Here is a 25720-nt window from a genome sequence, read left to right as displayed (position 1 = left end):
CCCATTTTGGGCCATCCGATGCCGCTTTTCCTCCCAAAAAGAACGAGAGGTTTCCCATCTTTGCCTGTCCCATCCTTCGCATGCCTTCCCGCTGTGCATCCCACTTCGTACATCGGAACAGAAAATGTTCCATCGTCTCTGCTGCTTGTCCAAGTATTGATTCGTATTTTCAGAGAAAATAACTAGTAGAGGCGCAGCGCGTCTACCTACATAGACCCTCTACCTTGCATCCCCTTGGATCCTATTCCGCTCCTTGCGCGGGGCACTGCCGGTTCGCAAGTCAATACCAGTTTGCTCCTTAAGCCCACCTCCACAGCCAACCCAAAGCCCCATCCTCGATGGCCATCTTCAGGATCCTGTCCTCTCGGTAGACCGACACGCGCGTCCGTCCTCTCGGGCCATATAGAAAGTGTCGTAACTGCAGTCCGCCCACCCAGCCTTCCGTCGCTTCCATTATATGCCGCGCCCCGCAGATTGTCAAGTCTGTTTCGCGCTACCTCGCAAGATCTCTCTTGCCAGGCCGACCGTGTCTCGCAGAAGTTTGTCCACTTGCATCCTCTCTGTACCCAGAACAGCCGAGCAACGCAGTGTCGCCACTCCTACTAACCAAGGTGCCTTGTCGTTCTCTGTGCGGGTTCAAGAGTGCCGTTCCTTCTCGTTCGTTTTCGCCGTGACTATCACGCTTCCTGTCGCTTATCCGGCGCGTCTTGGTGTCCTTACAACAGAGCAGCCCAGAAGCACCCCAAGGGTGTCCTCTTCCACGACCCATATGTTCATCGTTTGTAGGCTCGATTTCGCGGTCGCGTTTCGGGTGGTTTTTAAAGTGTTCCCTTGTTGCTTGTGGAGGGTAGGGCTCGTGAGCCCTATCGCGCAACCACCGCCCAAACCAGCGGACAAGTGCTGGTCGGTGATGACTCTTCTTAGCTCTGCGAATGCCTCGGAGGCAAAGGCATTCCCAGGTTCCCAGCCGGCACCACGAGGAGGTGAGAGTCGTCGCCGGCCGCTTATCATGTACGTTACATGATAAGCAGAACTTATCGTTGGTGCGTTTTGCTTAGTAATTTCCGGAAAAGCGCAGGGATTTCCGCCTGACTTCAGATAAGTCAAATTAAGCCCTTATCCATCCCTACCCCTGCTTTTCATCCAGATCATTCAGAGCATCTAAAAAAATTATTTACTAGATAATTTTACATGGCAAGTTAAGTAGGTTAATTTATTTTTTATTTCTAGATTGATTTGCGGGCGAAACTAAGCTTGTTTTTATCGTCTCTAATATCTGGCTCCTGGCCCCTCGTGGGCACGTACAGTCATCGCCGGCAGCAGCTCTTCTTCTTCAGCTCATCCGCAAGGCATTTCAAGCTCCGGCTCGCCCGTAGAAGCTCTAGCTCGGCGATAGCCTCATCTTCGCTTTGGCCACGTGCGATACGGGCTTGGATCTCATCCCAGATCACCTTACGGCGGCAAAACTGAACGCGGATCGCATTCCCAGGGCGCCAGCGACTTCCCCACTCCTTCTCTAGCTCCCGGATCGGCGGCTGGCCTCCATATCCTTCCTTCCACTGCTTCCATACGTCCTGAATAGTGTATGCCTTAGCTAGAGCCGTAGAGATAGGTATCCCGGCTTCCGTTGGTGCTGCCGGCAGCTCTGCTGCTGCCGCTGCCGCCGCCGTTGCTGCTGCCGTTGCCGCCGTTGCTGCTGCTGCTGCCGTCGCTGCCGCCGCCTCCGGCTGGCCAAAATAGCCTATTAAATTAAGAGGGACGCTGCCCTGAAGCAAGGCGCCGAGGTTCTCTTGTATAAAGCAAAGCCGTCCTTCGAGCCGCCGCTCGATGCCATTTGCTAGCCGGTTGCTATTCTGAAGGATAGCATCCCGGGAGCTTTCGAGCGCGGAGCTGATCTCTGGTAGCACGCGCTGTAAGAGTAAGCTTGGCGGCTCGCCTACGGCGACGCTCGAGCGGACTGTAAGGGCATACTCATTCCAGTCCGGGCCGTAGAAGGGAGCGTAGGCAAAGAAAGGGAGAGACGGATAGCGTGGCTGGAGCACGGCAAGGTCTTGGAGCAGAATTATCCGTAGGCGCCGTAGGAGCTTGATAAAGCCGTCTGCCGCGAGGTCATCGTCGTCGAGGCCGCCTTCGGCCCAGCGCTGCCGCTGCGCCCGTGCCTCGAAGCGGGCCTCCCATTCTTCGATCCAGGGCCAAAGCTGCTTCTGGAGCAAGAAGGGCGGCTCGTACGAGGCGCGGGCAAGGAAGTAATCGCCGCTTCCAGAGGCCGAGAAGCCAGCCACGACCCGCATAAACTGCCGCGGCAGATGGGTGAGATAGGCCTTCACGAGCATGCTCTGGTTCCAGCGGCCGGCCTGAGAGATCTGGGCTAGGGACGAGCCATGGGTTTCGGCATTCTGGGCTCCTGTACGACGCGGCAGATGCGTCTTCTTGGCGGAGACGATGCCGGCGGCTCCAAAGACCCGCCACGTTTCCTGTAGCTGTACGGCGTACGAGATCTCTTGCTCGCGGTCGCGGCCGACGAGGACCTTGATCCTGTACCAGTCCTGCCGGCGCCGGAAGGACGGCGGCGCCTCGCCCGATATATGCCAGCGCCAGAAGAGGAGCTGCGCGAGCGCGCCTTGCGTGCAAAGAAGGGGGTCCTTATGCCGTAGCGAGCCCATAAATTCCTTCTGCGCCGTCTTATTCATCTTGCCGTCTTGGAGGAGGCTAACTAAGCAGCCGCAAAGCGTCGGGCCTTCGGAGGGCGGGTAGTCGAGGAGGGAGAGGTCGGCAAGCTCTAGCTTACGCCGGTTCTCGCCCCGGAGGAGGCAGTAGTGGCCGAAGAGAAGGTCCACGCGCGTCCGCAAGCTCTGGTGCGGCGTAAAGACCGAGCTGCTTAGCAAGACGTCTTGGATACGGAGCCATTCCGTGGCTGAATAGCCGGCTTGGATGCCATCCGTGCCGCGGTCTTGAAAAGTCTCCCGGTCAAGCCGGCCGCGCTGCCGGCCACGCTGTTCCAGGAAGCCCCGTACAGCTATACCACGCGGGTTTTCCGTATTGCGGTTCCCGTGGGCTACTTGCACCCTCCAAAGCTCAATCACGGCAGCGATGTAGGCGTCTACCGTGCCTCTTGACAATAGAGTGCCTTCTTCTTCTTTTTCTGTAGCTGTAGCCGCTGCTAGAGAGACTGGGGGTATGTAGCCTTCTCTATCGTCGCTAAGCAGCTCCACGGCTTCAGCTACGGGCACTTCTAACCTCTCGGCCAAAGCCTCCGCCTCGGCAAGAGCTTTAGCGTCTTGCTGCTGCTGCTGCTGCTGCTGCTGCTGCTGCTGCTGCTGTTGCGAGCCGGCTTTGCGAGGCGTTTTGGGCTTCTTGCAAGGCTCGAACCAACTACATTGCATATCCACGTGGACCACATATAAGTGGCCCATCTCTATTACATCCACTTTGCCGCGCTCAGCTTACGTAATGATCCACTACACACACACACACACACAATTTATTACGCCCGGTGGCTTATAACCAATAGGGCACTAGTTGCTATTGTACATTTCCGTTTCCCAAGCTTTGTCATAATCTCGTAAAAACCCATACAGCGTCCAATTTCTGCTTTTGCTTCTTCCTTTTCAATCTTTCCGCGGGTCTCGTGGGGTATATATTATTAGCAAGCAAACTTGAAGGCTATTCTCCAAGTGTTCAGAGTCCTATCTACGGCGGCTGAATCGGTGCCTGCTGTCCATGGCACGAGGTTTTTGATGGAGGGGTGTAAGGTAGGTTAGTAAGAAAGTAAGTAGGGGATTTTGCCATCTGGTTTTACCGTTGTGTATTGTCAAGTCGACCTGTGGCTATTGCAAATCGTATTGTTGCGTGGACTGCTTGCATATTTGGCATCCATTTTGCGTCGTCTGCTGGTGCCTTTCCTCCCAGGAAAAATGAGAGATTTCCTCTTTGTGTCTCGGTGCACTGCAACATTTGAGCCCGCTGTGCTATCCATTTTCTGCATCGGAAAAGGAAATGCTCGACCGTCTCTGTCGCTTGTCCACATGCGCATTGTGCTGATGCTACTGCTGTAATCCGGAAGAGATATCCATTCAATCTGGCCATACCTGTCCTGAGCTGTGCCAGTACGCTGGCCTCTCTCCATGACAAGCCGTCGTATAGTTGTCGAGTGTGCTTACCTGGTAACGCAGCATCGACTCTCTTTGAAAACCTTCCGACGTTGTCTGGCAGGCGTTGGTTAGTGCCCTGGTTCCTTAGAGCCAAGTTAAGGGTTGTTGATCTCATTCTAGGAAACTTCAGGGCCGGGATAGCACCATCTCGGGTTGCATCTCGCGCCTCTTCTTTAGCAGTCTTCAAGAGTTTATGTTCAGCACTGATGGGTATCCATATGGCGGTTACCACATTTCCGTTACACTTTAATGCTTCAATGGAGTCGTATATACATCCAACATACTCTTGACCAGATTGCTGGCGAGGATTTCGCAGCGTAAGCACAGCAGCTTTGTTGCTCGTTAACAGTGCTACGCTTCGGTACCTGAGGTCAGGTAAGTGCCTGACTGCATATGCCATCGCCGCCAATTCCCCAGAAAACGGATTTTGTTCTGTTCTCACGCCAAGCGTGAAGGAAAATCGCTCACGCCTCGGTCCTCCTCGCACCGATATAGGGATCTCGATGATCCCACCGACGCCTACTACTCCGTTCCGTGCTGAACAGCTCACTGCGATGCGTACTGCCCAGCCCAGATCTGCTTGTGTCGTCTCTGTCTTGTCGGCAACGATGGTTTGTAACCGTTCTGCCCAAGGTGCCAATGTGAACGGGTTGACCGTTTCTAGTTCCTCCACTGGTATCTCATTGAGTGCCACTGCCATGTCGTAAAATGGCGAGCGGTGATATCTTCTGAACTTTCGGATGCGGGATGTAGCGTTACGAAGTGGGTTGGTTGTTGGCAGGGTGTGGAGGTTAGTCCACATCTTGATCGCCCGCCTCCAGAAACGTTCCTGTGCGCTGGCGACATGTGCCTCAGCTTCTGCTACGCTTGTTGCCACTGTGAGAAACGTTCCCACGATTGCTTGTGCCCCAATCCTTTGGACTCGGTTGATGGGACTGGCTCTTCTGTACTTGCACGCGTGCATCCAGACGTTCGAGGCGTAATCTACTACTGGGGCAACCATGGCTGTAAACAGTTGTCTTGCTGTCGCTGGCGTGAGACCCCTGAGCCGTTGTAACTCCATGGCCGCTTCCAAGCCCTTGGTCGCTGCTCGTGCAATGTGTTCTTTGTACTTCAAGCCGGAATCCATAATCATTCCGAGAACCTTGACTTGGGTTTTGGGTCGGACGAGCCGCTCCTTGATTGCAAAGGGCTCTGAGTTAGACTTATACGCCTTTCGGGTGAAGTGTATGATCGCCGTCTTCTCCGCCTCAAAGGTTGCGCCACTCCTCCTCTCCCAGTCCAGCGCATTCTCGATGATTGCTTCAATTCCGTCGCGATTGCTCTCTGCTGTCGGGCCTGTGACCCACGCTGTGAAGTCGTCCACGAAGGCTATCGCTCCTCCGTAACAATCAATTCGCTGCTGTACGAGGTCTGCGTTGAAGAATAGAAACAGGATCGGAGACAGAGGGGACCCTTGAGGCAGACCAGCTTGTGGCAAGCTTCGCACCTCCGATGCCTGTCCGTTGACCCGAATGGTCGCTGTGCGATTCGAGCAAAAGGCCTCAATCCAGTGAAGCAGCTCCTCTGGGATGCCCCTTGCTCTCAATCGTTGGACGAGTCTCTCTTTGCACACTCCATTGTATGCCCCCTTGACGTCGAAACTCACGAGGCTAAGGATTCGTCGGCCTCGCCAGGCAGCGTAGATTTGCTCTTGCAGCAGCATCAGCGCTTGCTCAGCAGACCGCTGTTTACGGGCTCCGAAGTGGTTTGTTGGCAACAGTCCATATGTCTCGACGGCATGTGAGATCCTTTCTGCAATGACCGACTCCAATACTTTGCCCAGCGTAGACAGAAGCGATATAGGTCTCCATGCCCTCGCAATCGAATAGTCTCCTTTGTCTGGTTTCTTGAGAGGAATAATGTTGGCACGCCTCCATTGGTCAGGCAGTACTCCTTCTTCCAGCGACGCCCGAAATAACGATAAGACTCGTTGCTTAACAACTGGCCAAACCTGTTTCCAGACCATAGCGGGTAGTCCGTCTTCACCGGGTGCTTTCCACGGCTTTGCCGCGAAGAGCTGTCGCTCTATCTCTTCCATGGTGATGTCTGGCATGGTGATGGCAGCCCCGCGCTGTGGTCTCTCCCCTTCCTCCTCGATGTGCTCCGGTAGAGGGGGGAAGAAGGTGGCTAGCATTTCATCGGCCTGTTCGCTATTGTTGGCTGTGCGCGTGCCATCAGCCCTTACAAGCTGGGGCACCTTGCCAAATGCTGTGTCATCACCAGACTTGAGATACTTTGCTGCCTTCCAAATGTTGTCGTTATTGGCTAGGAACTCGTTCCAGTGCGTCTTTTTCTGCTGTCTGATGGCATCGTGGTACTGCTTTGCTGCTCCTTTGGCTGTGTTTTCGAGCTCCTCACACGTTTGTCCTGCTCGCCTTGATGCTCTGGCGCGATTTCTCCAGTACGTGTATATCCGCCGGAGTTGCGTGAGGTCTGAGGTCCACCAGCGCTTTGCGTAGGGCGACGGCTTAGCTCTGGGTGTCAGAGCGCGAACCGCCTCCAGCACCACTGACATGAGCCTGTCCGTCTCCTGCTGTACGGTACCACCCGTCGGAGTGGTCTCTAGTGCAGCGGCGATTCGGACGTTGATTTCCTTCCATGGTGCATTTTTGAGTAGGAGTCGTTCCTTGGCCTTCGGCACCGGAAGCGAAATGTCGAACTCCGTCTCAATGGCACGATGATCGGAGCCATGCTCTGTACCGTGTATCGCGCATTTGACAGCTGAGGTCGCTAGGTCCTCGGATGCGAGGACCAGGTCGATCGTTGATTCATGTTCTCCACCTTGCCAAGTCTTCGTGCCTCTCTGGAGCAGGCTGCTGAGAGCAAACTCACTCATCAGACCGATGATTTGGTCTGCCTCTCCCTGTCTCTCTAGCGAGACATCCTCCCCTCCCCAGAGCTGATCGTGACGGTTAAAGTCGCCCGTAATCACCACGTCCACCACTCTTCCTGCGTCTCGCCTCGTATCTTCAATAGTTTTACGTAGGTTGTCGCACGCCTTCCTCAGCGCCTCAACGTCAATTCCTTGAACATAGACAGAGAACACCAATATTGAGCGTTCCGGGAGTCGTATCAGTGCCGCCGTTATGTCTGGGGACTCAATCGGCACCTGCTCTGCATCCAAATCGTTCCTGATCCAAAGCATGCTTCGGATCGCCCATCTGCCTTCTCTGTACGTCGGTGGTACCATCTTCATCCACTTATGGTGTCCCATTGGAGTCGTCAAAAGACGACCCTTAATCCTCCGCGCTTGTGGTTCCTGGATAGCTAGCACTGCTGCGTTCTGAATGTCTTTGTCGTTCATCAAACTTTCATGAACTTCGCCGCGTTTTCGTACGTTGAGCTGGATCATTCGAAGCGTGCTACTCATGCGGAGAAGAGTAGAGCTTCTTGCAATTTCTGCTGAACGACTCGTGGGGACCCCCACAGAGCACACACTTGAAGATAGTTTCATTGCATGTGCTATGGTGGTGACCTTCCTTTGCGCATTTTCCACAAACCTGGGTGCTGTTACATTGGAAAGCTTTATGACCGACTTGTTGGCAGTTGTAGCACTGATTTGGGCGAGGTCGGCGTTCGAACACTCTGGCGTATCCAGATTCTCCTCCAGCATAAAAGAAACCCTCCGAGAGGAGCCTTCTTGAGTCTGAACCTTTGGTAAGGTAAACGACCATTGAGCCGTATGCTTTTGGAATGTCTCTTTTGCTTAGCCAAACTATTTTTGCAATCTGCGTGTCATTTTCCTTTCCAAAGGCCTCGGCAGCTCCCGTACGGATGTTACCCGCTTCATCCAGCACTGCTATGCGCTTGACGTTATCCACTTTAATGGGATAGAGCTCATCCCGTAGCACCCGGGCGCCTCGTGCCAATTTGGCTCCCACCAGTCGTTTCACCATTTGGTGTTCAGCTTCATCTCTGCATACGATCCTGATCCGGTTCCGGCTCTTCCGGTCCTTGGTTACCGCCTGGCAGCGCCAGCTGGACTGGCCCTGCTCAGCACGTACCTCACTCTCCTGATCCACTACATTCGGACCTGAAAGTGGATGTAATGGAGTGGATTTAGGTGGATTTAGGTATAGTGGGATATTCCCTGAGCTTGCACGGCCCATAGTACTTATTTTTGTATATAATTGCCTAGTAAATCGAGGTACCGAGACCCAAGTTAGCCAAGGTCGATCACCCCCCCCACCCCCCCCAGCTAATCTTATAAACGTCATACGAGAAACTGCCCCTATTGAGGCGTTTTCAACAGATTTCCTGCTGTTGTTTTTGCAAGAGATAATTTTTTGACGATGTCAGCCAACCAGCCAGGCCAACAGCACCACCTCGAAGACCGGCTTTTTCGCCATTTCAGAGGCTGGACTTGGTCAGAACGCGCTCGTGATACTAGCTCTTGGCTGTGGGACTTTGGCTATGATATTCAACGTCATGGCTTACGCAAATGGGCTTGCAAGGACTGTGTCCTCAGAAATCGTCCCATTATCGCGAGTTTTACCTCTTCAGGTCTCCAGAACGCGGCAAATCATCTATGGCGTGAGCACAAAACACCAGCACCAGAGGGAGAGAAAAAGAGCACAGCACAGCTGAAATCCCAAGGCGCACTGAAATCGAACCAGCCTACTATTGCCTCTGTTTTGAAACTGGACGTCAACAAGCCTACGGAACAGAATATCGCGAATAGCTTCATCTCACGCTTTGATAAGCAACACTTTCAGCGTATGCTAGTCGAATTAATCGTCAGTAACAACCAGTCCTTTTCCTTCGCCGAGAACCCCATCCTCCGAGAAATCTTCGACTATTTGAATCCCTCCGTTTCGATCCAACGCGCCAACTTGAGTGCCACGGCTGTCCGATATAAGATCATTCAAGAGTATAACCGCCACAAGCAGACGGTTATCGAGGTGCTGAGGAACTCCCCTGGAGCGCTTCACATCTCATTTGATGGCTGGACGTCTCGAAATAAGCTTGCCCTCTACGGCATTGCTTGTTTTTTCAGAGATGAGAAGAATCGGCCATGCAAAATCATGATTGGGGTTCCAGAGGCTCATCGTCACTTCGGCTCAATGATTGGTGGGGAGGTTCTCGACGTCCTACACACTCTTGGCGTGAGTCCAGAGAAGATTGGCTATTTCACGCTCGACAATGCTGAAAACAACGATACTGCAATGGAGGTCATTGGTGCTGAACTTGGGTTCGATGGCCGACTACGCCGAGGACGCTGTATTGGCCACACAATTAACTTGTCAGCCAAGGCGCTCTTATTTGGCAAAAAAGCCGGCGCGTTCGAGCAGCAATTATCAGGCGCAGAAGCGTTATCTGATACCGAATACGCTCAATGGCGCAAAAAAGGACCAGTTGGCAAGTTACATAACATCGTAGTTGATGTGCGTATTAGCCATCGGCTAATTTACTTATTCAAGGAGGTCCAGAGGGTAAGCGGTTTTCACTAAATCTTGTTCGTCTCATACTAATTTGGTATATCTAACAGGACGAAATTGATCGCGCCACCACCCTCAAACTCCGATCGAAGAAACCACTCAAGCTAATTGTCGATAACGACACGCGTTGGCTGTCACAACTCTACATGATCCGCAGGGCTCTACGGCTAAAAACCTCTATCGAACTCCTACTGATCAAGTACAAGGCGCAATGGGAGGACGAAAATCGGTCTAAAAAGACTGGCCGAGTGACACAAGCCAAATTGGCGAAAAAACCACGCATCCTCCGAGACGAGAATCAGCTAACGGATAAAGACTGGGAGGTTCTTTACCATTTAGAGGCTATTCTGACTGTTTTTGAGACCGTGGTAAAGACGCTTGAGGGTGATGGACACATCCGCAGGCGTAAGCAAGGCTGGACCGGCTCCTATGGCAATATCTGGGACGTGGTGCTTGGCTATGAGTTGCTGCTTAACACACTGGAAGAATATAAGCAGCTTGCTGCTAACTTTCCTGACCCGAGCACTTCCGCATCGGAATCAACCTTGCTTGGGATAAGCTGGATGAATATTATCGGCGGCTAGACGAAACGCCCATCTACTATACGGCAATAGCGCTCCATCCAGCTTATCGTTGGGACTGGTTTGATGAAACCTGGGCTCATAAGCCTAGTTGGGTTGAAAAGGCAAAAGAGATGGTTGCCGACGTCTGGCTGTCTGATTACGCTCATTTCGAGGTTAGATCCAGCAGCAGCAGAGGCGATGACGAGCCACCAGCAAAAAGACCTCGGCTTTTCAACCCCTTCGAGAAGAACAGCCGTCTGCCAAGCTCAACACCAACCTCCGCAGCAGCTATTGTTGGTGATGAGTACCAAGCGTGGCAGACGGATCGTGAGGCCAGCGACGGCGACGTTCGTGATCCAATTGGTTACTGGATCACTAAGCAAAGTAGATATCCTCGGTTATCCAGGATGGCCTTGGACTTCCTGACAATCCAACCGATGTCAGCCGAGTGTGAGAGGTTATTTTCAGCTGCTGGCAAGATGATCTCGGGGTTGCGAACTGACCTAGATGCTGAGATTATCGCCATTTGTCAGGTTTTACGCTCTTGGTACCGTGCTGGCCTTATCAAGGACCTGGATCCATTGCTTAAGTCACACGTTGAAAGTAAGCTGGATGCCGGTTGTGCGACTCTAAGCGACGACGAGCTGGCGCTTGCTGAGTCAAAATGGCTATTGGAGGGCGAGGACAGCGCCAGCGAGGTTGACGATTTATCACAGCAGCAACAGGCTGAAGAGTTAGTGTCAACCTCTGAAAGTGAGGCTGAATAGGCGCCGACAAGGTTGTGAATAGCCTCAAAATTCCACTTATAAATCCACTTATAAATCCACGTGTGTACATCCATTCCACTCCGGTCGAATATGTACTACATCCACTATGCGATTGCTAAAAAATCGTACATCCACTCTACTTGGTCCCAAAGTGGAGTGGATGTAATGGTTCCGACCCTTGGCTGAAACCTTGTTTGCCCGAATCCGGCCACGAGGCAAAACCACGATTCATCTCTTCAACCAATCGATAGATTTTTCTCTCTGGCAAGGGAGGTCTTTCAATGCGAATTATATGCGAGACAGTGCCGCCTGATGCAATGCGTCGGGCGTCAAGGGTACGGCCGCGTAAGGATTCATTGCAAGGCAACAACAAAATGTGACTACTGCGCACAAGAACATGTCTCCCGAGTATGTCCCAATAAGTCTGACAAGACTGACACCAGGGATGTCCCGTACATGGATTGCGATGCGAGTGATCTCAAGGAGACATTAGGTAGAAAGAAACTGGCGGCAGCATAAGGTTGAGACTGTAATGGTCAATAGAATACGGTATTCTGCGAGTCGAGTGCTTTTCAAGAAATAACTGAGAAATTTCGTATGGAAGGCGCTAGCTGCACGCCTTGGTGCCTATTGACAGAGCAACGCACGACATGCAAGTCGTACCAGCATAGATACGTCATTCCAGTTACTACTATATCATTGATAAGGCAGACAGTATTTGGTCGTAGCCTTCGCGGCGACTATTTCTCATCACATGGCCTCAGGGGCGGAGCTAGCTCATGTAGACCGAGACACCAGCACGGTAAGGCGAAGTCTTTCGCAGAATAATGCAACCAAAACTTTACCGAGAATAATGGGTAGTGATAACAATAGCACATCCTTCTCCTTCGGTATGATACCATATTTGACTGTAAACGGCCTTGTTTTTCTATCAGTAGACATTAGATGGCCCAAAAGGATACCCATCCAGTACCCACCTACTGCTAACACCCACCTACTGCTAAGCAAAAATAAAATTTCCCCATACAAAATCCAATTTTTCAACCTCGCGGGATAAAATCACCAAAAATAATAAAAATAAAATCGTTTCTGGAATTCAACTGAAAATTGAATTAATTTTCATATTGTCTCGGTCTTTTTACCTCGCGGCCTGTGCGTGTGCGTACAACGGGTAAGTCTTCCACCTCTGAATTTGAGCTTTCGTCTTCTTTAAATCCTGCCACCTCGATCATATCCTCAACGGCCCCTGCCTTCTCAATTGCTTGGATTGGCTGAGAAATACCTTTACCGGCTGCTAAAGCTTCGGCAAGTGTGATGAACTTCTTGTTAGGATTGGGTATAGCTCTTCTCTTCTTGCCTCTGCTCAACCGGCCAACTTCCTCCTCCAGACCCGCTATTCTTGCTGTTAGGGAAGCTATCTTGCACTCCTGAACTTCAAACCCTTTCGATATCACAGAATACCGCCTTCTGGTTGATGGGGTCTTATCTTTACCTAAATCTCTGACTTGACGGCTGGTCTTTGGTGTGTCATCGGAATTGAGTTGTACGTCTCTCAGACCGTCGGGTTCAGGAGTGGTTTCCTTCTTGTCTAGTTGGATTTCTGGATGCATGAGCGCTTTCCGTCGTGAAATTGGCCAATTTCCAGTCACTCTCCATCCAGCGAGTATATTCTTCTTGGTCATACCCACTTCCCTAGCTTTGGCATAAGCCCTGATGAAGTTGACCTTATCCACTGGTGCGGAATCAGTCAGAGTTGCCAACTTTTGGAGCTCCCTGCGATAAGCAGCCTTAGAAGCATTAAAAATACCATTGTCTAGTGGCTGGAGACCGTGGGAGCAATGAGACGGCAGGTAGCAGCAATGCACGTTGTTTAAAAAACAGGTAGCCATCCACTCATCCTGCTTCCAACTTAGCGAGATTTATAGTTCAGACTAGTGACATGCTTACAGATACGTGACTCCCATGGCCATCCAAGATGATAAGCCTAGCATCAGACTCATCTGCTGGCTGCGTTTGAGGCAGATAGACGTCCTTGAGCCACTCAATTGCGATGTGGTTGTCCGTCCAGCCGTTCTCAGAAGTGATGTTATACCAGTCGGCTATCTTCTTGAACTCCTCGATAAACCATTGCTGCTGAAGTTCCTTGCCTTTGAAAATGATACCCGGTTTCAGAAGACGGCCATCTGCAGTCACAGCTTCGATGAAGCTAGTCCAAGCACGGGACTGAGAGCCTTTAAGGAAGGCCTTCTTCTTGGGGTCGCTACTGCCAATAACCAAGGAGTCCAAGCCTAGAATTGGAATAGATTAGTAAGTCTTATGATCAAAGATAATAAATACGCACCAAATCCAGCCATAATACCGCCCTCATCAACATTAACTGTATTCTCAGGCTTGATCCAGTCATACTCCCTCTCGCGGATATCAAAGTACCAATTAACGGCCATTGGAGTGAAAGAATTGAACCTTGAGGCCTCCTGGAGTTTCCCTATCTTCGTCTTGATGGCTGGATTACGTTTCATGAATCTGGCTATCCAATGCACGCCGATGATGTTTTCCTGGTCTTGTTGCTTTAAGAGGGCAGTTACGGTGGCGCGAACTTGACTGTGAGAAGGAGCATAGCCCAGGGCCTCTTGTCGAAGTATCCAGGTGACTAGTCTGGCCTCCTGAGACTTGGATAGCAACTGGGCAGGCTGGGTGACTTCGAATTTAGACGGGAGGCCTTGTAATCGTGCAGAAAGAATTGTCTGAGGGATGCCATGTTTCTGGGCGGCTCGGTTCTGCGACAGGCCGTTATCTGTGATATCTAATATGGCTTCAATGACTTCACTCTCTGTATAAGACGTTCGAGGCATTTTGAGGCGATTGCTGAAGGTTGGTGTAGGTAAAATCTTTTATCAAGTTTTACAGAGGCTAACTCATGAATGAGCTATTTGCAGAAATTTTACATAGGTGATATGCAATCATACCGCCTCCGTAACGGAAAAAGTATAATCGTGATATGAAACAACGTGAAACTCTCAATAATACACAGCTTGTTTAATGTAAATAACTCCAATATTGGCCACATACGGTGTAAGTGAAATTACGCATTTTGTATGGGAGAATTTTATTTTTGCTTAGCAGTAGGTGGGTGTTAGCAGTAGGTGGGTACTAGATGGTAAAGGATAATATTTTCACTACTCCTCTTTCTCCCATCCAACCTGGCTTAGTCTCTGAAACCCATCCAAGAGCCGTTGAAAGATCCTTACGATGCGTGGAACGGTCGAGTTCCCAATCCGGACCTGCTCTGTCATCCATTCCCGTGACAACTGGTTAAATTTCCCATCCCACCTTTTCTTCCCCATCTCTTCTTGAATGACCAGCTTTCCGAGCACGCCATTTGCGACAGTCAGCAATGCCGCAACAGTACGACATACTATTTCTACTCCGTTGCCACCAGCACTGCCCTCATCTGTCAGTTGGCAGGTATGATCATCATCATCATATTCTCCATCATCGATGCGAGTAAAACGGCATACTTGGGCCGGAAAGCGACAGTGCGGGCATTGCCCCGTCTCACTCCCCTGGCCCCCCTCACCTGGCCGAATGCCTGACCACTTGCGTAGCAGTGTGGTGGCGGCCTTCGATTCCTTATGCAATGTACACGTCCCCATATCATGAAGATAGCAAGCTTCGTCCCAGTTGTACATCATACATACCTGGCAGCTAATGCCGCCCCTACGCCAGGCCCGGACACGAGCTCCTAGGGCAGAGTAGAAGGCACTATCTCCCCAAACCCCAGATGTGCGTTCTTCTTCGTCCTCCGCTGCGTCGAGAGCCTGTCGGAGGGTAGATGCTAGATCCTCGCCCGAGGCGCCTCGCTCTGGTACTGCTGCTTTCTTGCTGTCCGGGCGCTGTGGTTGTTGCTTTTGGTGTTGTCGGATAAGGATATAGCCCTCCCGACTCGGAATTCGCAACTCGGCTCGACGCTTGTCTACCTCCTTCTCGATCCATAAATCTTCTACTACTATATCGAGTTGACAGAAGATACGTAGCATTACCATGACGTCTTGACGGCCCCATGGCATCGGGGAGAGGAGCCAGCCATCTGTCCCCCAATTTTGGTTGAAACGGATGCGGCTACAGCCACGCCAATCCTCGATTTGGTCCCAGAAGGTGTCTGCATTGGTGTTATTATTGTCGCAATCACCAGTGGGGCCATCGCGAGAAATAATAGAGAATGCACACATGGCCGAGACGGCATTGACAACCACCTCCCGGAATTGGCATCGGCTCCCATCTCGGCGCGACCATGTTTTCGCCAGCCATGACCGACATGCATGGTCATCTCCTCCTCCCCACACCCGAGGACGCGGTTCCCAATCTGAGGCAGGTTCTGTTGCGTCCTGGCACGCCCACGCAGGGCAGCAAGACCGAGGAAGACAGCAGTCTCCGCACCAAGGGACCGGGCCGTATCCTTCTATCCCTTTTGCCTGAAGCTCTACCAACTCCTCCCCAAGACGGGCGCGGATAGAACGTGCCTGACGTGCTTCGACTCGGGGGCAGAATGCGAGAGGATGCTGATCGCAGGCTGGGTCTCGGTAGAGGAGGCAGAGCGCACATCGGACAGACCATCGCTCGAGTTGCTTCTGAACTTTCTCCTCGCTGATAAGGTCATCGCTTCGATCATCCTTCCAGTCGTCGCGCCAGCGCGTGGGGTCAGGGTATTCCCAGTTTCTTCTCTTCCCCCACAAGGATAGTTCTTGCTTCGACCAGGTTCCGATGGGCTTGGTAATTTAGATCTCGATGAAGACTGACACTGGTTCTCATTCAACACACGAGTGTGATGCCGATGAAGTAAGGAACCGTCTAGCTGTACTTGAACAGCATGGCGCGCTCGAGCCGACCGCGCGTCTAGAGAGGTGTGATGGCAGTCGCGTAGCCGGGCAGGCTCAGTATTGTGACGGGAGTGAGAACCTAGGCGGCGAAGAAGACGACTAAAGGGGGACTTGGGTGGGCGCGTAGTCCCTTCTTCTTCATCTAGAGGCAAGAGCTCATCAACCGTCTTCTGATACCAGACCGCAAGTTGGCGTATCATCTCGATGCCTTCGATGCCTTGGAATGTGAATCCTTCAAGAAGGAATTCTGCTGCCGTCTTATCATCGACGGCTGTAGTTGATCTTTCCGCATCACGGTTCTTGTAATATAGCCTCGCCACATCTTGGACGTGAAGCGCGAATCGTGTCGCACCATGAGCGTAGAGCCCGGTGATGGTATCGCGGAGTAGGTGCCGTCCAAACTGGCATGCCCACTCGGCTCGGTCGCTCTCGACCCAAGCACCACCCTCGCTAGGCCGTGTCCATTTGGCGCAGAGATGCTTCGGCAGATAGCAGCGGTGGCATGCCATGTTCGGCGCGCTTTTCCCCGCGTAGATGGCCTTCCCAAACCGAGTCTCTATGACCACGGCACCCCCATGTGTGCATTCGCGCAGTTCATGGAGAACGGCTTGGCCTCGACGGCCACTGGCGAGGCAGTAGCTACACTTCCATCTCCACCATTCGATTGTTACCAACCACCTCTTGATGATGATGGCGGCTTTTTTATCCAATTGGTGGGCGGAGAGGTTCGGTCCGCACACACCCACTCCGGTTGCTTCCTGGCGATGTAAACTTTCCCCAGGCGGACTACGGGGCAGACCGTCGAGTGGTGGCAGTCCGAGGCGATAGTTTTGCCGAACATAGAAGGCAACCGTCAAGGTCTCAAAGATGAAGAGAAGCCTCGGGATCCAGCTATCGTCATGGGAGATCTGATCCTCGAACCAGGTTCGAGCACTCTGTGCATGGGAGAGATCTACCCCGTCCTTGTCCGCTGCCAACTCGGCCAGGAGTTTCCCGAGGAACTGATCGTCGTATGCGCACAGAGCCGCAATGACCCTCTTCATGACCGGCTTCCGCTCACAGTGGCCGTCGGGGCCCGGCTTCGAGTCAAGCTCCTTCCTCAGCGCCGCCTTTTCCTGCTTAGAGCCTAGCTCACAGATGGCTTCGCTCAGACAAATGTCTTTACACGGAAACCATGTATACGTACACATGCAGCAGGAGCCTGGACCACGTGAGAACCTGGGGATGTCTAGGCTGTCTAGCCATCGGAGGATCGACTTCGCTTTGTCGCAGCCATGCCAGCGATCGCATTCCTTCAGTGTGTGACCCGGCTGCTGCTTCCCGTTCATGACAAAGCAAAACTCGCATCCAACCGATCCCCACCATGCCAAGGTTTGATATGCTTCATCGAGCCGATTCTGGAGCCTGGCATTGCTGAACTCGGTGCCGTCTGCACGTTGTTGGATGATGTCGATGATCAGTCGCTGCTGGTCGGTCGCGATTGTGCTCAAGCGTGTGTTGGTGGAGCTAAAGAGTAGTCCTTGAGACAGTGCTGCGGCCCGATCCACGCTGTTGCTGGCGCTGTCGCTGTCGCTGTCGCTGTCGCTGTCGTCGTAAAATAGGCATGTATCCGCAACGGACTCGGCGGTAGACAAGCTGTCTCGGTCATGGTCAAGTTTTCTCCTTTTTAATGATGGCGAGGTACGTTGTGAGTCTTCCTTGGGTCGTCGTCCTTGCGCGTCGCGCTTGCGGGATACGCGTCGACGCGTTCTATTGCGATTGTGTTGACCAGAAATTTCCACCATGTTGTCAACGATACCTGGATGGATTGACTGATTGAAGCTGATAATGTAAAGTTGACCAGAGGCAAAGAGATGTATAATTATACCAACGGCTGATAGGTCGGGTTGGGTGGCCAGTATGATTGGAATGGATATTTCGGGGAGAAGCCAAGTGGATGAAAAATCCGTCCTTCAAGACAACATGAGCGGAAGCACTGTGCTGTGTGCGATTTAAATGCCGGCTTCCTCTGCTTTCTTTTCTTTTTCCCCGCCCCTGAATCTACCCAGTAGGCTAGAGGACGCTACAGATAGCTTCGGGATTGGATAGGCTGGTAGGGTAGTAATCACAGGGCAAGGAACATGATTGCAATACCTCAACCTCCCCAGCCGCCTCAATCAGAATTAGCAGCACCCAGGGGCGAGGATTCTTGAGCTTGGGTTCTAATTCGCATCGAATGTATATAATAAAGAGGGGGTAACTAGTCCTGCCTCGAGACCTTATTTGGTGTTCGGATGCTTTTGACAAGCTCGTTCTACACAGGGAAAACTTGAACGCCCGAAATACCCGCTCAATCTGAATTGTGAGGTCATTTGAGCTCTTTTTTTTTTTTTTTTTTTTTTAAAAAAAAAAAAAAAAAAAAAGAGAGATCGAGGTACTTCTGCCTTTTTGCCGGATGATTTAACTTTTATCAACGGGCACTTTCACTGAAGGAGGGAGCAAGGGAAACGGGTCCACACCTCTGGGCATGGATGAAGCAACATGTCCGCATATTTCGTGGGCACAACGCTTGTGAGAGCTATGCACCGTCCGCAGTAAGTACTTCTGCCCATAGTCTACGTTGGAACCAACACTGCAACACGAAAGTACCTGGGAGAGAATTGCTTTTGTGTAGCCACGGAGAAACGCGCGCGACATTGCGACGGGCGGATACACGAACTCGTCGATGGAAGCTAGACGGAGGCGTGGGCGGCAGGCGCGTTCTGGGTGTGCCGCTTGGTGGTAGCGCTTGAACTGGTCCACACGCAATTTGAAAGTACCGTTGGCAAGTCTGAAGCACCATTCGACCTGGCGGCATCAATTTACTTCAGCGCGCCCCGTAGTGCATCACCACAGCTGGTAATACGCACCGAGCGCTTGACTGCCGCACTTGATTGGGGCCCATATCTAGGGAGTTGCCCCGCCGGAGCAGGCTACAACAGCATTCCGCCTAGAAGCCCAATTTTTTCGGTAGCTTTCTCATGCGGCATGTCATTCATCCAATAAACCCCCGTTCCTTTCTGTCTGCTTGCGCTGTATCCTGCTTTGCGCGATCTTCTCGAGCAGCTACTACTAAGCTTCACTCTAAAAATAATACCAGGGTCGGGTATCCCGGATTAACTGATCAAAGTAGTCTTATTGATTCACTGTAATGTTTCTACGAGGCAAGTCTAGAATTATTACATAAACGTGATGATATGCTAGGTGTTTGGTACGTCTCGCCTCATTCGATCAGGGGGACTGCGTTCAATCGAGTGTGGATCCTGAATCTCATGATTGTGTTGATCTAGGATGCTTCCGGCCCCTGACTAAGGTCAGGATATCGGTACATCAGAGGATCATGCAAATTGGGCCCTTATCTGCCACACGAGGAGTCAATCTAACACTATGTGTGTAAAAAGCTTTTGACTTTGGGCCTCCTGCTGCAATGGTGTTTATCTTCGGAATATCCAATAGACAACTAGCCGCCATCGCGTACGTCCAAGCCTCACACATCATCGATTCTCTAACAGGCACAGAAGGAAATCTCGGCAAGAAAAACGCCATTCGTGGACTACATTGAGCTTGAGCCATAGTTGAGTGGACATTTGAAGAGAAAAAGCTAGCAGAGGAGGAGGAATAAGTCTTCCAGTATGGGCAGACCTGTAGTAAGAGGCAAACGCCGGTGGTTTAGCTGTTTTGAGAAGCCGGATGTTTGCTAACCCTTGTCGATGGCAGGAGCTATGGTCCGCGTTGCGAGGGCGAATACAATAAGGCGGGGGGAAGTACAAGAGACATGTCTGCATAAGATGAGTCATAGGCACACCCCTTGTGAGGTACATGTACTGTCGACTACGGTACATCTGCCCGTACCATGCGATGGAGTTCTATCTCTGGAACACAGGGTACCCGGTGGTTGATTGCTTTTGCTGATGCATGGAGAAAATCGCATTGACGCGAACGCGTTATCTGCCGGTGTTGGTGGTTGGGCTACCCGGCGTGGTATGAACCCGTATTCGTGCACTGTGCATCCGATAAGCCTAAAAAGCACTTTAGTGCTGCCAGATCTAGTGGAATCTGTCACCATATTTCCCGCCAGCATTGCGGAACCATTCTGAGACCCGCCCACCTGAAGACGCCAGACCCTTTCCGGAACGACGATTGTGGAGGGGAGCAAAAGAGTCAGTGCTGCTGCTGATGTAGACCTCTCTGCCCTCGAGCTTGCTTTGATTCATGCCTGCGAGGAGTTTGAAGGGGAGATTTTGCAGCCACCGGGCCAGAGATGCACGTGAGTCTAGCCTGCAGACTAACAATTTAGAGGGGTAGCGACGATCTACGATCGGGCGGGTCTACGTTTAGAGGGGATGCCCAAGTGCTGAATGAAAGGCTGTATGAGCCGACTTTGATCAACATCACGGTTGAGGTGGAGCCACGTCATCAGCCAGCATCTTTCTGTCAAAGTGAGGCGGAGTGGCGCATCACATGCCATGGAGGAAGCAGCCAATCCGTCCCGTAGCCTTCTACTGCAACGTCGTTTTCCAACAGAAAGCATGTATTTTTGCGTGCTGGTATTTTGCCTAGGCAAGAACCTGCCTTAGACTTATGACTTCATCAATGCGTAATCTTCCTGCCGCAAGTCGATTACTCATATCGGGGTCTATGCCGGCTTGGTTTGTCCAAGCTGCAGCTTGGGTCAAGGCATCATCACGGTGACATCATCGTTCCTCCACGGGTCAATTAAGCAGTAAATAAGTCGTTGAGCTGTGAGAAAATGGAAAAAAAGGGATTTTACACCACACGATACGGTCATCGTAAACTTCACCATCTCAACTCAGTTCTTCAGTGTTGACATCGATTGATATAAGACAGGAAACAAATCCCGACAAAATTTTGCAATTTCGGCTTTCGCTGGCGCGACTATCGTGGGAAGGCGCCATGTATCACAGTCGAGAGCGGTTAAGGAGTTATTTAACCCGGACAGGCCCCCAATCAGGCGCAAACAAAGCGGGATCTTGGTTTCGGGGCTCATACCGGCTGCAACGATTCCTACCTGCCGTTGAACAGTTCAACATAAGGAAAGCAAAATGGAGCCTCCGGATCTCCCGGATTCGTGTAGGTTCCTTCTCGCCGCCATGCATCGGCGAGTAGATAAGAGAGAAGTGGCTTGGATGAGGAACGCCAACGATGCAAGGGTGAAGGCATTTCTTCATACTATAGAGTTGTATGCATCCTTGAAGTGGTCTAGACGCGAGTCGCTTTGTCCACCCGGTCCGAGCCCAATCCCGTCGAGACCGCAGTCGAGACCCGAGCGCTGTCTTTCTTCGAAACAATTGCAGATCAACGCAAAACAAAGCCTAACCCAATTACTTTACCCCGCAAGCTTAACTTTTTGCGCTTCCACTTCGCCGACGAAGGTTTGATCTTTTTGAACTTGGACTGTTATCATCCAGGTCATCAACGAATCTCCGGGAAATTATGGAACATTGAAGCCACAGCTGTTCTCCTCACCCTGTGCCACTTCCAATTTTAGCAGGCTTCCTGCATCTGTAGTCTTGGTTAACCCATGTCACCTCTAGGAAATGATTTTTTTGACCATTCATGGGGACGAGAAGCGCCTACTGGTGCTGTATGTCTTCTCAGATTGCCCGAATGATGCAACAAGGTGGCCTAGCAGGTTTTGTGCATGTGGCTCGATCGGTTGGTTGGTATATGAGGTGGCTGTTCGTCCTCAAGAGGCAGCAGGGGCCAAGCTGCAAGCCTTGCTTTCCACCCAACATGCGCCAACACTTTGGAAGTGTAAATATGCTCCATAGGGGCCTACTCCATGGGTCCTTTCGATTCTTTGGGATCTGATTTTAGTGCTACGGGACAAGGTAGCCGACCCAGCCCAGGTGCAAACTTACCCTGTTTTGCTTGACCGAAGCAAGCCAACCAATGGAATTTATGGAGAACACGAAGCATTGTAACAGTCTTAAACTCAAAAGACTACCAAGACACCGCCGCAAATACCCGCTCTTTCCGGTTAGGGTGTTGATAATGCATGCTGAAAGCCTTATTTTCCCACTCTAGTGAAGTGCATCTCATACGAAGGAAGTGGCACAACCTCGATCCAACTGGGCCATCCTTGGTCTATAAATTTCAGTAATACTGATACAGTCTCGGGTTTTATACATTAGATGATATTATACTAAAAACTCAAAGAGCCTTATTGCCTTGCCTTGGTATTGAAGAAATGGGATGTGCGTGCGGTGGAGAGGCCTAGGTTGCCCCGGACATCACCATGTGGGAGGCCCACCAAAGGGCAACACTTCATCTTGATGTCAACATGCATGACAGGTAGCCTAGACATTGAGTTCTCGGATACAGATCCTGATTTAATGTCCCATTTCGGTTTCGGCATCCCGCACATAATGTGGATATGCTTAGAAGCTTCGAATCTCGGGGTTGTGAGCCCACTTCTTGCGACCTGGCCTCTGAAATGGATAAACTTCAGTCTCCCTAGCCAGTCCTGCCATCATCCACGACCGTTATAAAGTTGAGACACAGCCCCTGGGGAATCTTTTCAGTCTACAGTTTAGTACGTACACCGCCCACTTTTAGTATTCATTTCCTCCTCTCGCAAAGATGGCTTACATCCACGGTAACCCAGAGACAATGACGAAGGCGAATTTGGAATACCTTGTTCATCACATCTTCTTGCCTACCAAACTTCCAGGCGGTGATGACAGTTCAGCCGAGAATGAGACGCTATTGATCGGCTTTGTGCTAGACTCATTGGTCCGTTTTCTGGGAGAAGGTACCTCCGAGGATGAAACCGCAATCAAACCTTGCGTGGCGATGATCAAAGGCCTGCAAATATCGAAAGGCGCCCAAGGATCCTTAAGCGCAAATGGCGCACAGGAGGTCTTACGACAGCTCTCTTCCGAAGGTAAGGCTTAAAACACATTCTTCCTCCATCTCATCGTTAACATATTGGTTCATAGCCCCCGTTGCATTGTTTCACGTCGCCGCTCAGAATGGTGGAGTCCTCGTTCACAAAACGATTACTTCGGTCATTTTCGAAATGTTCGAACTATCCCCCGCTAACAAGGCCGTCATGACCACGCAAGGCCGCCTAGTCCGCCAATTTCCAGCCAATGCGACGGAGATACCTTGCCCCGATTTCGAAGACGAAACATTTCAGTCAGTCTTCACCAAAACCCTTGAGAAGATGGGCCATCAAACCGTCCAGGAGACAAAGCATAAAGTCAGGAAGGCCAAACAAGAGCACGACGAAGACAGGGAGACGGTAGATCCGCGGATCGTCACCGATCTCCTGCCGAGCATGCTTCGTGGTGCCGGCAAACAAGTCAGCGTCCCCGGCATTTGCAAGAATACTCGTGAAGAGGTTCTGTGGAGTAACAGCAAGCTCCCATGGAGACGATCCCCAGTCTGGCTCCTTATTCGTGTTGGTCTGCAGCTGACCATGACCTGCCTTGCTCGCAAAGATAAGGATCTCTACAAGGAGTTCATGGCTTTCTTGATGGCACAAGTGCTTGATGTTGCTACCAAACGGGGTGCCGCAAGCGACGTTCTTCATACAATGTCGACCAAGGTCTCTCGAAGGCTCTACAAGCTCTACAAGCTGAAGCATCTTTGCGATGGCAAATGGCTGCAAAGTATTCAACAAATCGTGTCGGAGACTTCGAAGTGCCTGGCCAGGCGATGGGACCGAATCCGCAAGCGAGAGGAGAAGCCACTGGAACTAAATGACCTTCAGGAGTCCGATATGGAAGACAACACTTATTTCTCTCTCTCAAGCGTGGAAGACTTCCTCACTTCGATCCCAGAACGAGGGAAGCACATGGAATTTCCGAAATTTAACCCAATTCCTCGCGTTCGGCCCCTTGATGGCAATAATCTTCCCACTGTTACAGCCTGCGACGAGGAATATTTGCCTTTCCGACTGGCAATGATTGAATCTTGGGTTGCGACAAGTCTTGATACATGGCTCAAGTGCCATATCGGGGAAGAGAAGTCATGTGGAGATCTGAAGAGATTGATCCAGTCATATCATTCCGTGGCCAGTTGTTGGTATTCCAGCCGTCCTGAGGGTGCATCAAGAATGCTTCTCACTGTCGGGGAACTCTGGGCAGCAGCGGATAAAGCGGCCATCCATGCCCTTCCCATGCTGAGCGATTACGAGCCTGAGGTTCCAACTGAGGTGTGGCAAGCTCTCCTGCTCGCCTCCATGGCGGACATGGAAAGACTTCATCGCCTCGAAGCACATTTACTGAACCGTCAGCGCGTTGCCCGGTTAATGGGTAGGCCTTCCATCCTCCGATCCTACGGCCAGCGCCGCTCATTTCCAGTGGAGTATTTCTCTCGCTCGGTTGAGCATCAACAACTACCATGCAGTACCCACCTACCGGTAATACCCACCTACCGGTAAGCAAAAAGACTTTTTCCCCATACAAAATTCACATTTTCAACCTCATGGGAAAAACTTAACAAAAACTGTACAAATAAATTTATTTCCAGAATTCGAGTTAGAACTGAATGAATTTTAATATTTTCTCGGTCTTTTTACTTCGCGGCCGCTGCGGGTGCGTACGACGGGTAACTCTTCCGCCTCCGAATTTGAACTTCCATCCTCTTGCATCCCTCCCACCTCAATCACATTCTCAACAGCCCCTGTCTCTTCAATTGCCTGGATTGGCTCGGAAGTAGTTTCACCAGCCACTAGAGCCTCGGCTAATGTCATAAATTTCTTGTTGGGATTGGGTATCGCCTTCCTCTTCTTGCCTCTACTCAACCGGCTGACTTCCTCCTCCAGACTGGTGACTCTTGCGCTCAGCGAGGCTATCTGTGACTCCTGGGCTTCAAACCCTTTCGATATCACAGAATACCGTCTTCTGGTAGAAGGGCTCTTGTTTTTTCCCAGATCTCTGATATGACGGCTGGTCTTTGGCGTATTATCAGAGTCGCGTTGTCTGTCACTGAGGCCCTCTGATGCAGGCGTAGTTTCCTTCTTGTCTGGCTGAATCTCTGGATGTATGAGCGCTTTCCGTCGTGAAATTGGCCAATTCCCAGTCACTCTCCAGCCTGAGAGTATGTTTTTCTTAGTCATACCCGCTTCCCTGGCTTTGGCATAGGCCTTAATGAAGTTGACCTTATCCACCGGCGCAGAATCTGTCAGGCTTGCCAATTTTTGGAGTTCTTTGCGATATGCAGCTTTGGAGGCATTAAAAACGCCATTATCTAGCGGTTGTAGGCCATGAGAGCAATGAGCCGGCAGGTAACAGCAATATACGTTGTTCAAGAAGCAGGTAGCCATCCACTCATCCTGAGTTTTAGGTCAGCGGCATTTATGATTCAGACCAGGTAGATACTCGCAGATACATGACTTCCATGGCCATCTAATATAATAAGTCTGGCATCAGAATCATCTGCCGGCTGGGTTTGAGGTAGATAGACCTCTTTGAGCCACTCAACTGCGATGTGGTTGTCTGTCCAGCCATTTTCAGAAGTGATATAATACCAGTCGGCTATCTTCTTGAACTCGTTGATAAACCACTGCTGCTGAAGTTCCTTGCCTTTGAAAATAATCCCTGGTTTCAGAAGACGGCCATCTGCAGTGACGGCTTCGATAAAGCTAGTCCAAGCGCGGGACTGAGAGCCTTGAAGGAAGGCCTTCCTCTTGGGATTGCTACTGCCAATAACCAAGGAATCCAAGCCTGTATTGGGAACGTATTAGTGAGTTTTATGATAAAAACAATAAATACTCACCAAATCCAGCCATGATACCGCCCTCATCAACATTAACTGTGTTCTCAGGCTTGATCCAGCCATACTCGCTTTCCCGGATATCAAAGTACCAATTGACGGCCATTGGAGTAAAAGAAT

At 51.2% G+C, this 25720-nt stretch overlaps 3 protein-coding genes across 3 annotated transcripts; 1 reads left to right on the top strand and 2 right to left on the bottom strand.

Moving 5' to 3' along the window:
- Positions 1-206: 206 nt before the first annotated feature.
- Positions 207-999, bottom strand: BGZ61DRAFT_523336 (uncharacterized protein; the record flags this gene model as incomplete). Its single annotated transcript, XM_046252582.1, has 2 exons — positions 608-999; positions 207-560 (listed from the first exon to the last, which is right to left on the bottom strand). Exons 1-2 carry the CDS (start codon positions 767-769, stop codon positions 207-209), a joined length of 516 nt encoding a protein of 171 aa, XP_046096171.1. The 5' UTR covers positions 770-999.
- Positions 1000-14415: 13416 nt separating this feature from the next.
- Positions 14416-17622, bottom strand: BGZ61DRAFT_485545 (uncharacterized protein; the record flags this gene model as incomplete). The annotated part of the gene is made up of 3 exons (XM_046249724.1): positions 14416-14550; positions 14660-15727; positions 15820-17622. The coding sequence occupies 3 exons, from the start codon at positions 17620-17622 to the stop codon at positions 14416-14418; spliced, it is 3006 nt and encodes a 1001-aa protein (XP_046096170.1).
- A 4837-nt stretch (positions 17623-22459) lies between these two features.
- BGZ61DRAFT_296531 (uncharacterized protein) lies at positions 22460-23195 on the top strand (the record flags this gene model as incomplete). The annotated part of the gene is made up of 2 exons (XM_046238635.1): positions 22460-22763; positions 22819-23195. Coding segments are annotated over 2 exons (681 nt in total), but the record flags the coding sequence as incomplete, so codon positions are not given.
- Between the last annotated feature and the right edge of the window lie 2525 nt (positions 23196-25720).

Source organism: Ilyonectria robusta (assembly GCF_021365365.1).
Source record: "Ilyonectria robusta strain PMI_751 chromosome Unknown BGZ61scaffold_37, whole genome shotgun sequence".
Taxonomy (NCBI): Eukaryota; Fungi; Ascomycota; class Sordariomycetes; order Hypocreales; family Nectriaceae; genus Ilyonectria; species Ilyonectria robusta.
The sequence above is the reverse complement of the archived record's forward strand: the minus strand, read 5'-3'. Positions and strand labels throughout refer to the sequence as shown.